The sequence below is a fragment of the Gavialis gangeticus genome, unplaced genomic scaffold, assembly GCF_001723915.1.
Source record: "Gavialis gangeticus isolate Ggan-Ray unplaced genomic scaffold, GavGan_comp1, whole genome shotgun sequence".
NCBI classification, from domain to species: domain Eukaryota; kingdom Metazoa; phylum Chordata; order Crocodylia; family Gavialidae; genus Gavialis; species Gavialis gangeticus.
The window spans coordinates 2,903,790-2,918,965 of record NW_017729027.1 but is presented as its reverse complement, the minus strand read 5'-3'; the positions used below and the strand labels follow the sequence as shown (position 1 = coordinate 2,918,965).

Genomic DNA, 15,176 nt, shown 5'->3' with positions numbered 1-15,176 from the left:
GCATTCACAAGGTATATACTCTATGATTTGCACTTCATTCAGACTAAATGAATATATACTGCTCACAAGTCACTTTTGTTTCTAATTGATATCATTTTTCCATGCCTTAGAGCCTAGATTCTCATGCTTTTCTGTATAATGGAAATAGCATATGAGTATTTGAGGGCAGCATTTTTCCTTATGTACATTTTGGATTGTACACTGGCACGTTCTAAAATCCCCTAACTTTTTCCATTGATATAAATATTCAGGAAATTGTTTCTGTTTTGGACCCTAACACTGGCTGACAGGATCTCCAAGAAAATATATTATTATTCCCCATCTTCCATCTGCCCTCACATTAAGGAACAAAGTCAGGCATATGAGATGTTGTGGGTGCTGTAGGAAAAAAGTCATTAGCTCCTACTTCCTGTTAAATTGATATTCGTTAGCCTGATTATGATGTAATCTACTCCCACACTGTGGTATTTCTTTTCCTTTTAAATAAAACATTTTAATTTTTTAAAAATAGTTGTGATTTGAAACATGGTGGAGTTCAGAGAATATTGAGGTTTGATAAAATTGTGTTTTCTACCCAGAATAGTGACTGAAAAGGGGGCACCTTTTGTATATTCACTCAGGCCTGCTCTTTTTAGAATTTCAAACCAAAAGTAAAAGAAGTTTAAAGTGTGACTGATTTTGGTAGTAATTTTTTTTTAATTCCAAATTGAAATCCTTAAATGGTAGAAAGAGACCTCCTAAGGCCTGGTTACTTCAGTCTTAGCATCAACAAAAAAGTGGGTTGTAGGTGATATTGTTAAATGTGTCATTTATCTTTTGGGTGCTCTTTTTCCTTCTGGTCTACTGTCAGGTAAGCAATGTGAAATTAAGCTGGGAGGTATAGTCCAGAAAAGTAAAAAACAAAACAAAACATGGGTTAATGTAAACTGCAACTTGGGTATGAGCTACAATGGAGCCAAAAAGCTGATCTGTTTTGGGTTGGCATGTGTACAAAACAAGGGCATATATCCTTTCTGTACTCTACCAGTGAGTCATTTAGGTGACTAGTGAAAAAGATGAGAAAGTTGCTGTTTCACGTATGGCAAAGAACCATCCAGGTGACTAGCTTAGGCTGCTGCTACCGAGGCTCTTACACGGTGCACCAGGAAGAGGAGTCTTTGAGGTGATGGTTGTATAAGGTGAAGGGGATTTGGAAGGGTTAAAAGCTTATGTATGAATACATAGGAAAACAGTTTTTCCACAAAGGTATAATCTTCATCAGCATTGAAAACATTTTTGTCAAGGCAAGAAGAGATTTTTAAAAAATGAAAACTTAGAATTTATGTCTTTAAACGTTTGAGATGGGTTTGTTTCAAACTACATGAATGTGTATGAAACACGTGTCACTTTTCCATTAGAGAAACCTTGCATCACTTTTATGTGTGCACTTAAAGAGTTTTACTTTTTAAATATATTTTGAAGAGATTTTTTTTAAAGAGAGAGGATTTTTTCCATTCCTCGGTTCTGGATTAATTTTGAGGGAAAAAAGCTTCAAGCTTTCTCTTGGGAGCCCAATTTACAAATAGTTATGAGACAAGGTTCAACATGAAGAGAATTTCAGACGTGGATCGGAGAAATCCTGAAGAAAGCATTAAAATACAAAAGGTTTACGGGAGACCGGAACCTACAAAATAGGGCTGTCACGAGTCATGGTTTAGAATGGAAGTAACCAGTCATCACTGTTCATCCCTCGGCACAAGCCCCTTTCTGGTGGTGGCCCATGAAGAGTTGGCTTGTGTGTTATCTGTTTTCTATTTTCAGTAACTATATCAAATGCTTTCCTAATACCACCATGCAGGAAAGTGGTGCAGCTGGATATTACGTTACAAATCGATGGGGATAGTTATGCAAGGTTAGAGCTGTGATTGGAAATTTTACCTTCAAATATTGTTTTCAGTGAAAAATGCTGGTTTTGGCATACTTCAGGCATTTCAGAGGGCATCTCATTTTGATGAAAGTTCCTGCTTTGCTTCAAAACAAATCATTTTAATTTTGGCGGTGTTTTGAAGTATTTTATAATTTTTATTATGTTTTGTTTTTTAATTGGAATGGAAACATTTAGAAATGTTGATGTTGCCTGTGAACTAAGATTTTATCTGTTGCCCAACTGCACGCACAGTCTCTTATATTAAGAGATAGTTTTAAAAAACCAACCTGGGCTCTGGTCGTAGAATGTTTTTGTTACTGAAAAGCAACTAAAGCATTTAAGTAAAAGCCTATGCTAGCATTATTCTGTATTCTCAGTCTCTCTCAGGTAAGCACTCTCAGGTCTTTTTAATTATTTTACATCTTAGAACTTAACAGTATCTGCAGATTAAAGCCGATTTAGAAATAAAATTACTTTCATTGATGTTAGGACCTTCTTTTTCTTCTCTTGGAGAAGAAGCTATGTAGTGCATAAAATGGAAGGCTATAAAGGTATAACTTGTAGTAACAGCTGTATAGGCTTAGTTTGGTGGCCAAAAATTTGCTTCAATCAGTGCCTGGTGCCTTCTTATGTGATAGCTGTGTCAAAGCTTGTTTTTGAAAATAGTTTGGATGGTATATTCCACATGGATAAATGCATAGAAAATTTTGCAGGAATTCTGCAAAAGCATATTTGGCAAAACCGGATAAAATCAATTGCAGCATCCCTGCTTTATCTGTTGTTACCCACTCTGGTATGGTATTTTATTCAAGATGCAAATCTTTAACTGGCCACGAGCTGGCAGTCTGGCATCTGAGAAAAAGTTCAAATCTGCTGTAACTGTAAACAGCAACAATAGAAATGTATTGTTTCACAATCAGTAAAAAAAAAATCTCTTTAAACACAATGCAAGTGCACACATAGGCTTGAAAAACAACAGTTTATTGCTTGAGCTGATTTTAGGAAAGCTAAGACTGTAATAAGATGGCATAGTTTTATCCCTTACCCTCCCCCCCCAAAAAAGCTTTATTTATTTGAGAAATTTGTTATTTTCTTTGTGTTTAGCCTATCTGCTAACATTTGCTAATGTGCATCGTTTTCTTTCTCCAGAGTTATTTTCAAGAGAGACATAAACCATTGTATGCATTATTGGAGATCATTGAGGCAAATTAAGCTTTTTATTTACTGGACTATTACAGGCTAAGTAACCTTCCATTTTCAGAGGTGGGTGTATGTATAAAAGCAGGTGGTTAAACCATTTATGCTTCCTAACAACAGTCCTTCTGCCTTAAAAGAGGTTGTGAGGGGAGAATTCCAAAAATGAACACAGACACTATGTCTGTCAGAACAAAATGACACTAGAAATGAAGCAGAAACTGAAGCTGGAAAGGTCTGTATTTTTGCCTGGTTCAGTACTTTTCCCTATGGAGTTCATCACAAAATTTGTTTGTTTGTTTGTTAGTTGTATATGCTGCCCTCCCCAGAAAAGGCTCAGGGGAACTTGCAATAAAAAATAAATTATAAAAACAAAATATTAGGATAGCATGTAATAACCAACAGATCTTCCAAACAGTGCTCTGAAATGTAACCCTTTGCCAGAGAAGCAGAGGAAAATGCTACCACACCCCACCCAATCCTGAACCCCTACCCCTCACCCAGGAGTGTGTTCCTCCCAGCCAGCCCAACCTCACTTCCCAACCCTCTCAACCAATGTTTACTTCCTCCATTAAAAATAGATGCTTTTCCATACTCCTTCCCATTGCTATTACCATTTCTACCCTAAATTGTCTGCCATCCAACTACCTAGCAAAAAAAATCAGCCTCTATGGAATAACTGTTTAATTTTTATCTGTCCCTTAGTCCAATGGGAGCCAACATTTCTGGCAGGCATCCCACAAATTAGCCCCACACCCTCCCTGAGTGCTACTCCAGTCCCCTTGCCCATATCTCTTGCTTTGCTTTCTCCTTCCTGCTATTAACCCCTTCCCTGATCTGCTCTGCTTTGTCCTACCTGGTGGTGTGCTGCCTGTCCTTTCCGCTATCTGCCACATGCCAACGTGCAGAGGCTGACCATACCACTAGTGGCACTCCTGCCACAGGTTGGCCAACCTTGCCCTAAGCCATAGCATTAACTAACTAATACTCTTTGTAATAGTACATTTACACATTTTGAATAGGACCTTGACAATTTAATTGGTGACCATCCTCTAACTTCATATTTTCTAGAATTCATAGACATTAAGCTGGAAGGGACCTCAGAAGATCATTGAGTCCAGCCCCCACCCCCCCCGCCCAAAGGGCAGGAAGTCAGCTGGGGTCATAGGATCCCAGCAAGATAAGCATCCAATTTACTCTTGAAAGTCTTCAGTGTAGGTGCTTGAACCACCTCCGATGGCAGGCTATTCCAGACCTTGGGGCCTTGGACAGTAAAGAAATTCTTCCTCATGTCCAGCCTGAAACGGTCTTGTAGTAGTTTATGACCGTTCGACCTCCTCCTCCCTTGGGGCACTCTGGTGAACAAACGTTCCCCCAGATCCTGATGAGCACCCCTGATAAACGTATAGGTGTCCATCAGATCACCCCTGAGCCTGCGCTTTTCCAGGCTAAAGAGCCCCATGGCTCTCAGCCTGTCATCAGAAGGTCTGTTTTCCTGACCTCTGATCATGTGCGTGGCTCTTCTCTGGACTCTCTCAAGCTTCTCCACATCCTTTTTGAATTGTGGAGCCCAAAACTGGACACAGTACTCCATCTGCAGCCTCACCAAAGCTGAGTACAAGGGGAGACTGACATCCCAGGATTTGCTTGAGAAGCATCTATGGATGCAAGCCAGCGTTTTGGTCATTTTACTAGCCGCAGCATCGCATTGCAGGCTCATGTTCATCTTAGAAATTCTAAAATACTTTTTAAAAAATGTTGGGTTTCTATATGCTCAACATTTCTATTGTTAAGTTTTTAAATGTCATAATATGTTCATAAGAGAAGGCTAAGACTATCAAACGTGCTTCAGATGGGACACCTAAGAATCCAGTGTTTTTCAAACATCCACCTCAGTGTGGCTTTTAACTAGTAGGCTAATATAACTGGATACGCTCAATTTTCCATTTCCAGTGTGGTAGCCAGCTCTGAAGTCTCAGCTTTAGACACAAAAGCCTCTTTAGGCTTACATCAAACAGTCACATAAAATATTCAGAACACAACTGTTTGAGCAAGTGTCTGTTCCATGTGATTTTATCACATGCATCAATATTTATATTACAGCTCAGTGAAAATGCCATCCTTTTATGTCTTGATTCATTCTGGACAAGCCTGTATAATTCTGTGTGTAAAATCCCTAATGCAAGTGGATGTAGCAGCTCAACTGAAGGAAATACAAAAAGAAAAATATAGCTGACTTCTTAGCAATGCTTTTTTTTACTTGAAAATGAAGAAACTTCAAATTTTTTTTTTAATCTACTTATAAAAGAAATTAAAACACTTCATTTTAACATCACACAACATTTTTTATCCTGAAAAAATCGGAGGACAGCTTTCAGATTTATCAAGGAGACTGAAAAGCATAGGTGAAGCATTGGTATGGGTCAGAACTCTAGGTGATGTTCCATTGTAAGCAGCGCATTTCAGCTCATGACACTCGCGTTTCAAGGTATGACCTCTCTTGCCATACCTCTTTAGACACTTCAAAGAGTGTTTGAAAGTCAGATAGGCCAGTTCACTTACGTTTAATGCAATGCATAAGCATGAAGTTATACCACAAAAAAAGAGGAAGATTTTCTTCTCTGTAGGCTTGGAGATGTAGCAATCTACAGTATTGGGGCATGGTCTAACATCACATTTCATAAGGCGTGGTACATTAAATCCATCATACAACTTGTAAAACAAAACTAGAAAACCAATTTCAAAACCTGTTTTGAAAATTAGACTGATGAGGTAAGTGCACAGGAGTCCACCATCCATGTTTCCTAGGTTCTTGTAAAGTTTCTGGTTGTGCTTTTTCTCTCTGCTCTCACGATAGGCAACATGGAAAGCAACAAGAAGTGATGGGGTAGAAACCATGATCAGTTGCAAAGCCCAAAGCCTGATGTGAGAGACAGGAAAGAAGTGGTCAAAGCAGACATTTTCACATCCAGGTTGCTGGACGTTGCACTCAAACTCCTTCTGTTCATCTTTCCAGACATGTTCTGCTGCCACCATATAAACAAGCAGGCGAAATATGAACACAATAGCCAACCAGATCCGGCCCATTACTGTTGAATATTTATTCACTCCACTTAAGAGATCTCGGAGGAATCCCCAGCTCATTGTTTTCTCCTCTCAAGGAAGAAGATCAAAATGCTGTAAAATAAAATAAAATAAAGTAAGAAATTTCCCTCCATCAGCTGGTGGGGGGAGGATATTCAATCTGAGTCATGCAATATCCCTGATGTTTGAACAAGTCTAAAGTAAAGTTAAAGCACTGATTTCCAATTCACAGGGCAGATCTCAATCCTGATGATCTGTGCTTTCTCTGGCTGGTTCTCTTATCAGCTGTGAAGGACAGGTGTTGGAAACAGTTGTACCCAAACTGGTGTTGAGAACAGTATAGCAGAAAATGGAGCTCCCTGGGTGCATCTACACCAGATGCTTTACTGCGGAGCTGACAAAAATAGGAAGATGCTTATGGTATATTCAATAAAATGGGTGGAAAGTCTTGCTTTGCAAAAGTGTCTTTCATTTTCCTCTTTCACCCTACTATAATTTGAAATAAACACTTGTTTTTTGTTATCCATAAGATATTGATATTTAAGCACTTTGATTTTGCCTCAGAAAACTATGCCAGAGAAAAGGTGGGAAATAGGTTGCCACCAGTATTGTGTATGTTGCCTTTGAAGTTCTTGTGCAGAGTCGGTACTTGAAAGAATGCAGCACAAAAATGGGCAGTGGCAATGGCCATTAGGTTCTGGTAGTTAGAGGTCATTTAAATACAATAGCCCAGAACCTATTCACTTGTAGATGTCCAAGTCTACCAAAAAAGTGTGCATCTTGCCTCAGGAGAGAAGCTCTGTTTCACTCAGGGAGAAATGGTTCTTTCATGTACAGGCAGCCAGTAGTAGGCACAGAAGTATGTACTGTCACCTCTGATATACATCCTCCAGCGTGCAACAGGAAAGTGGCCCCAACTATTTTTTTACCTGTAGTTTAGTAGTTAGTGTACTCCCCTTGGAAGCAAAGGCCTTGGGTTCAAGGCCATGTTCACTCAGAGGGGTGGGTCCATATCTATCATTTAGAAGTTCCCTAATCCTGGAACAATGGATTAGACAGGGTTCTAGGTATCCTCAATCCCTCTTGACGCTGGGGCACTGGGCAGAAAGCAATGCATGAGCTACAGAGCCAGGAGAGCAACAAAAAGAAGCTGGACTATAGCCCACATTGGAAGGAAGGGACCTGGGTTTTGCTCCCTGCTCCCACTGCCTTTCATGCATTATGCATGAAATAGTCATTGGAATACAATGCAGCATTTCATATAAATCCATGTGGATGTGCACAATGTTCCATTTGCAGACAAGAATGGAATAAGAATTATTTCAGCATCCCCCATTCTTAACAAGATATATTCATATTCTAAAGAAAGTGCCTACAATCTTCTGGAAATGTTACTACTATGCAATACTGGTGTATAAAACTAGAATTCTTCACTATATGAAGTGTCACCTGGCATTTGTTAGTTGTACCCAATAGCAACTCTGTATCACATCACTCAACAGCCTGTGTGGGTCTTTCAAAAAAACCCATAATAAGTTGCATCTTTAATACTTTTGGCAAAAAATGCAGTCCAATAGGCAATTAGGCATATAAAGCCCCAAAATAAGAAGTGTTCCAGTGCCCAAATTTCTTTGAAACGTCCTTTGAAAATGGTAAGTTTTATTCCAACATTCATTTACCTTGGGCTTGTGATTAGTTACAGCCCAGGGAATTATGCTCAGAAAAAAATCAAAATTATGCACAGGAAAACAAGAATATGCAAAATTACTTACATATTTTTACAAATTAAACAACACTATTTGAACCTTCTTTAGAAATATATGCAGGTACTTTATATGATGGGGGTTGGGGTGGGGCAGATTTATGAAGATGTGGGGTTTGTGGGGGGAGTTGTGAAGGGGTGGGGTTAGGTGGGTGAGGGCCACAGGGCACTCATGGCCACAGCAAGAAGAGCCTCCAGCAGTATGCACATCTGGCTGAGTCTTAGTGCCTGCATGCCCTGGCATGGAGTTGGCTCAGCTCGCTGGCACATGCCTTTGCACCAAACTAGGCTGGATCTGTGCCAGCACCTGCAGATTGTGGCACTGCAGGCAGAAGCCATGTGCCATTGAGCCAGTCAGGCTTTGTGCCTCTGTGTGCAGCTTCCTGCTGGAAGCCCCATATGGAAGCACAGAGCCGGCCAGCCTGGCATGATGGTGTGTGGACCAGTAGCTGCATGCCATCAGGCTGGGTGGGCTTTGTGCTTCCATATGGGGCTTCCAGCACTCCAACAGGAAGCCATGTGTGGAGGCAAGCAGGAGCCCAGCTGGCCCAATGGCATCTGACCCCTTGCTTCCATGTGTGGCTGCCTGCCTGGCTGGATGATGCACAGCTCCTAGTCCATGTACCATCAGGCTGGACTAGGCCACCCTCCATTAGTGGCTTCCAGTACTCCAGCAGAAGCCACAGATGGAGGCACGGAGTCACACACCATCAAGCTGGGCAAGCGCTTGCTTGCCTCCACATGCAGCTTCCCACTGGAGTGCTGGAAACCCCCATGTAGGAGGCACTGAACTGGCCCACACCCACCCACAAACCCCAAGCCCATCCTCCACCCCCTGCAGGAATGAACTCCCCTCCCCACTTTCTCAGCTGTCCAGTCATGCAGCTCTGTGCCTCCACATCACGATGGAGGCACAAAGCCAACTGCGGTTAAATTATGGAAACGTATGCAATTGCACACAGTCATGTCTCATGTGCAAAATTGTGCAGGTGCATAGTTGCATAATTCCCAAGGGTGTAATTAATTTTGTTCTCTTACTTTCATCCCCTATCCACTTTTCAGCCTTTATGAGAGACTAACTGTCCAGTTCCCTATGAGAGGCTGAGGTATAGAATGCAGGCTAGAGTAGATGACTCAGTAACACCTGACTGGCTTCTATAAATTATTTGCTTAACACTAAAAGAGTGTTATAATTAGGCCAGAAGAAGCCATTGTGATCATCTGGTTTGACCTTCTATAATACAGACTTTAGGACTTCCTTGTATTAATTGTTGTTTGAACAAGAGCATGTCTTTTAAATTGTAAACGTTCCCAGTGATAGAGAATGTGTCACAGCCCTTGGTAGTTTGTTCCAATAGTTCATTATCCTAGCTGTAAGAATGTGTCCCTTATTTCTAGTCTGACTTTATTTTACTTTTGCTCCATCCATGGGGTATGGTTTTAGCCTTGTCTGATGGGCTATGTGGAAGAGCTGTCTGCTACCCTATTTCTCTCCCCACATAGATACTTAAAGATTGTGACCAAACGCACAGCTAGAAGCAACAATGTTCACCTGATCTGGCCTGTAAAAGTGCTCTACAGCCGTGACCAAACACAAGTGCATGGCTGAAAACCACTTTAAAGGGACCCAAATCCTGTGAGCATCTTCACATGAAGATGCTCCAAAATGGAGCCCCTCCAATAATTTGTGTCTGTACAGCCCTACTCCCAGCACTGTTTTCAGAACAGAGGGGGGAAAGGAAGCAGAAGGAGTTCAGTCTGGGGGTTTTTCAGCCAGCACTGGAGGGTGAGGTGGGTGGATTGGAGACCCCTCACCTTGGGGTCTGCAATTCACCCACCCTATCCTCCAGTGCCAGCTGGGCAACCTCAGAACAAGCTCCCTCTGTTCCTTTTCCCCAATATAATTGCTGATTTCTACTAGTAGGCAACCATCAATCCTTCTGGATCATGAAATATGCATGAGATGACAGTCACCAGGACCCTCAATGCATATGCCCAGGCAGGAATATGGAGTAGGGGGAGCTGCCCAGACCTTGTGTCCCTCCTTTAGACCATTGAGACAGTATCCAAAGGCCAGACTGGGTCTGACTTAGTTATACACACATTGGGGAACTGAACCCAGTCTCCCAGTGGCAAACAAGGATTCTATCCACTGAACCACAAAAAAATGCAGATTAACCTGGTTTTTGCAGATAGGCAATGCTAACCATCCGCACCTTTACTACCTTCTGTAAGATAAATATCCTTGCACCCATCAAAATAAATTTTTCCCTATCTCTGATCACGTAAGGCAGCATACCTATTTTAGATCTAGTTACCTTTAAAGTCAAATTTTGATATTCATAAAACACTTGGCTAATGTAAGAAAAGTATTACAATGGAATGTTTTGTTTTGTTTTTTTAGTAACTTTACAATTTTAGTGGGTGCCATTAAAGATGTTACCATGTTTAACCAAAAAAGCCATCAGGTTTTGATATTTCAGGTGTATGGAATAAGGTTCGTTTCCCAGATTCAAGTGTTGAGGGCAAGTTGCTAAACACTGTAGGAAGCTATCCAGTTTCCACTTTCTGGTATTCTAGAATACCTTTATTCTACTGGTCAGCTATTAGGCAGTATTTCAAGTAGCAAGAGAGAGTGTTGCCAAACTGCTGATTCAAAGTCCTCAAGAGAGGGCTGAATGAACAGCATGATAACATGCCCCACTTGCTTCTAAACTGGTTAAATATCACCTCCTGAATAATATATTCAAGATGATTTTATTATTGGATAAATTATTAATCAAATAACTGTATCATTCAATCAGGCATATAGGGATTGATTAATATGCACTGAATAATACACCCACAGAACAACATTATTCAAAGCAAATTTTATCCAGATTTCAACCAGTTTTATTAATGTAGTTATCTTCATAGCAGAAGAAGCATCTTTGTGCAGAAGAAAATTAAAAAAGCTGTTATAAAAAGTAATGCTTCAGCAGAAGTGGGGAACAGCAAGAGGAGGATGGGGATTTCATCATCAGTAAGGCAGGCAGGAAACACTGGCGAGCTTGTGGAAAGAATGAGAAGCATTAGTTCTGAAATAGAAGTGGGACTGCAGAGGTAGCCTGCTGACTCTTTTGTTCCTATCTGGGAGGGGAGGGCTCAGCTCACAAGCTGTGCATAAGAATTGGAACTGGCCAAACAGGCTGTGCCATATAGAGGAATTTTTTTCCTTGTTGATTATAATATCAGTGCTGTTCACTAGAAGACAAGGAATCTGCCTTTGTCTGACGGAGGAAGGAGACTGAGAAACTGTTAAAAAAGATGCAATGGGAGTTGTTAGGAAAAACTAAAAGCCATTGTGACATTTATGTAAACTCAGTAAGACATCAGCTTCACTCTGGAGACTGATCCAGAGGTGAGTGAATGATGTGGAGTTTGATCTGGTTCTGTTTTAAGTTTCTCTGCTTGAGTCCCTTAAAGACCAACTGAGAAATGTCAAGCACCGCCAAGTCCCATTAAAGTAAAACAAGAGCTGCGGGTACTCTTTGTGCTTACAACTCAAGCTGCCAACTTCAGTTTCTTTATCTAATATAGACTGTTTATATCCACTTTGGGTAATGCCTGCTTTGTAAAGATCAGATCTCTGGATGACAGGCATCATGGAAAGCAAAGCATAACATAGTGCCAGTAAATGAATTTTGTCTAGATTCTGTCATTGTTTGGATAGACCCTTCTTCATCATAAAATGAGTTAAGTTGCAGTCAGAAACCAAATAGCCATATTTATTGCTTTTGAAGCCTGTAGGAGACTAGGTAGCTAAAAATGTATTTATTAAAGCTCATTAGCAAAACACACAACTGCACTATACTTAGGGTGATCACATGTCCCAGTTTGGCTGGGACAGCACCAGATTTGGTAAACCCCAGCTGGTTGGTGAAAATGGAAACAGAAGTCCCAGATTAGCATCAGCCTACCTGCGCTGCCTGGCCTGGCTTTTCCAGAGCAGCACCAGGAGGCAGGCTGGGCAGTGCTCCTCCTGCCTAGGGCAGGGAATCGGTGGGGAGGGGGAAGGGAGGCAGTGTCCCAGATTTCTTTTGAAATAATATGGTTGCCCTAACTATACTACCCCTAGCAGATTATAATATGGCAGTGATGAAGGGCTCCAGCTGAGATAAGGGCCCATTAGTTTAAATACCTCACAAAGATGTGGTAAGAAATATAGGACCAGATTCTATTCCACCTTAAGTGTATAAGTGGATTTAGGTCCCTAAAGCACAATCCTATTCTCTCCTGCTCAAAATCTCACCCCTATTTAACACAAAAAGGTGGGTGGGTCCTCCCTGTTTTTTTGTGACTCACTTAAGAGTCTGATGACAGAGCGTTACAAAGGTAGATGCATTAATATGGTTTCAGTGACTTGAGAAGGGCAGAATAGAATCATACTTAGGCACAAAAATGCACTTAGGATCCCAATAGATGGAAGAGAACCTGGTCCAAAATCCGTGCTGCAAAGAATTAACCATCTGAACAGAAAAGACAATGGGTAAGATGGAAACAGGGATGCAGGGGTGGAGATGACTTATCCAAAAAGTCAATCATCAGTTCAGTGGCCAAGAGAGAAATAGAAGTGAGGTCTCCTAGAACCCAATCCAGTGTCTTGGTCACACAAACATACTGAATTATTGGCACCTTACCAATATTAGCCTCTTATTACAGCATGCTATTGTTAGCTTGTAAGAGCTTCATAGCAAGAACTATGCAGGGGAAGGCACATAGCACCATGCATTATCGAAGTACCAGAATGCATAATATACAACATTATACTAAAAACAGTTTTAAGAATTAAATATTTTAAAGCAGAATTGTCACATTTCCAAGAACTGTAAAATCAATAGCTGTTAAAAGTCCGTATGTGTGACATACAAAAGCATTAGCTTAAGACTATACCTCCCAGATCTGTACAGCTAGGGGAAAGAAAACCACACACAACAAACCAGGGGACACTGGCTGATCCTGTGGTTTTGTGTTGGACTAGGACTTGATTGATTTGAGGCTTTTTTCCAGCTCCATTATAGGCTTCCTGTGTGACCTTGCTGTGTTCCAGTTTCTCATCTGCAAAATAGGAGTAATAGTCCTTCTCTGCCTTGCTGACATATAAAATCGGGAGGATTGCCCCAGCGTTTTAAAATGGGACAAATTAATTACTGTAATACTAAATTTTCTTAAATTAAATTCTCCCTTCAGGGAAATTAAAACACTCCTGCCCCCCAGCCCCAGCCATGTGTTGCGAATCCCCTACATGTGATGTGCTCAGACATAACAGTGATAGGCAGCATTCCAAAAACCTAGAACAATGCTTTATTCAAGTGCCTGATTCAGATCTAGATTAGACACATTTTAAACAGCAGTTTAAATCTCTCTCAAAATTAACCCAGCCATCCTGCCTCCCCTATCAGCCCCTTTAAAGGGAGTTAGAAGAGCAGAATCATTTGCATGGAAGAGCTCTCTCAAGTGTGTCATAACCTTAATCATTCTTGGCATTCATTTTTATAGCTAGAAGCTGCGAAGTTCCAGCCCACTAACAGTTTACGCTTGCCTTTGACAGACTGCAAGCACCATTTAATAGCCCAGCAGCTGTCAGTGAAGATGGCTTGCCAGTTCTTCGACTGCGTGGTGTTTTTCCACATCAGAGAAAAAATTCTGGGGAAGAAACCACTCTCCCAGTACTTTTCTGTGTCTGAGTTAATTATGTAATTACATAAAGATGATACTTGAGATGTCTAGAATCATATAAAATATATTAAAAATAGTTATGTTGTCTATCTTACATCTGCTCATATGTATTGGAGTTCTCATTAACATGTGATCAAATACATAACCATACTACCTCTTGTTCTCCCATAGCAAAGAAAAGATACTGTCATAGTATATTCAGCAATGGTCCCAAATATTAGCAAGTGTAATTATACACTTTGGACCACTACTGTAATAGTTTTACAAAAGCTGTCAAAGGACAAAACTAAAGCTTACAATAATTAGTTCAAGACAACTTAGGAACATGCAGAAAAAAAATGAAATTGGAGTATGTTGACCATGTTTTTATATACAGTTGAATTGCAGTTGTAACAGTTTGTTGTTTATAAAGTATATCAGCAGTGCACTGGAAAACTGACAAGCTTATACTTCATTAGAATTATATCCACATTTTATACTTATGCTCTCACAAGACTATTTTCATTCTTGTTTTGACACAAAAACTTTCTTATTCAATAAAAACATAATTTATCACAACAACACAATCTCTTACCTGGACAACAGCAGGAGATTAAAATTGAACTAGCCTTTCACTAGTACCATTAACAGATTAAAGTTTCATTTCCCAGAAAAGGAGTTAGTCCTTTAAGCCTTGAAAATGGAGCCCAGTCGTTTCCTTGGCAGTATAATCTAAACAGGTGTAACCTGATCATTCATACCGTCATTATATTATACAAATAAGAACAGTAATGTGTCTAGTATTGTCAGGAAGCTGTATTATGAGTAAGTTGAGACTAGAAGCAAATATTTCAAGGAACACCTTGAGAGGCTGGATACCTTCAAGTCAGCCAGCCCTGACAATCTACACCCCAAGGTACCCAAGGAGCTGGCAAGCATCATAGCCCAGCCTCTGGCATGGATCTTTGAGACCTCCTGGCACTCCGGTGAAGTGCCCGAAGACTGGAAGAAGGCCAATGTGGTGCTGATCTTCAAGAAAGGGAGGAAAGTGGATCCGGCTAACTAGGCTCATCAGTCTGACTTCTATCCTGGGGAAGATGTTAGAAAAGTTTATTAAAGAGGCCATCCTTAATGGACTGGCCGACGCCAACATCTTGAGGGATAGCCAGCACGGGTTTGTTGCGGGTAGGTCTTGCCTGATCAATCTCATTTCCTTCTATGACCAGGTGACCTATCACCTGGACAAGGGAGAAGAGACTGATGTCATATCTTGACTTCAAAAAAAGCCTTCGATCTGGTATCCCATGATCAGATTTTGGCAAAACTGGCCAATTGTGGCCTTGGGTCCCATGATCCGCTGGCTGGAAAATTGGCTCCGTGGTCAGACCCAGAGGGTAGTAATTGACAGAAGTCAATCGTCATGGTGTCTTGTGACCAGTGGGGTCCCCCAAGGCTCTGTCCTTGGACCCATATTGTTCAACATCTTCATTAATGATGTGGACATTGGAGTCAGAATGAGACTGCCCAGGTTCG

General features: G+C 40.8%; 1 protein-coding gene across 1 annotated transcript; it reads right to left on the bottom strand.

Annotated features, from left to right (window-relative positions):
- Nucleotides 1–5,347: 5,347 nt before the first annotated feature.
- On the bottom strand, nt 5,348–14,355 carry GJB7 (gap junction protein beta 7). Its single transcript, XM_019520344.1, has 2 exons — nt 14,239–14,355; nt 5,348–6,277 (listed from the first exon to the last, which is right to left on the bottom strand). The coding sequence occupies exon 2, from the start codon at nt 6,242–6,244 to the stop codon at nt 5,447–5,449; it is 798 nt and encodes a 265-aa protein (XP_019375889.1). The 5' UTR covers nt 6,245–6,277; nt 14,239–14,355; the 3' UTR covers nt 5,348–5,446.
- Nucleotides 14,356–15,176: the final 821 nt, after the last annotated feature.

Excerpts from the sequence above, each read along its gene's own strand:
- GJB7 (XM_019520344.1), bottom strand. The coding sequence starts at position 6,244 with ATGAGCTGGGGATTCCTCCGAGATCTCTTAAGTGGAGTGAATAAATAT.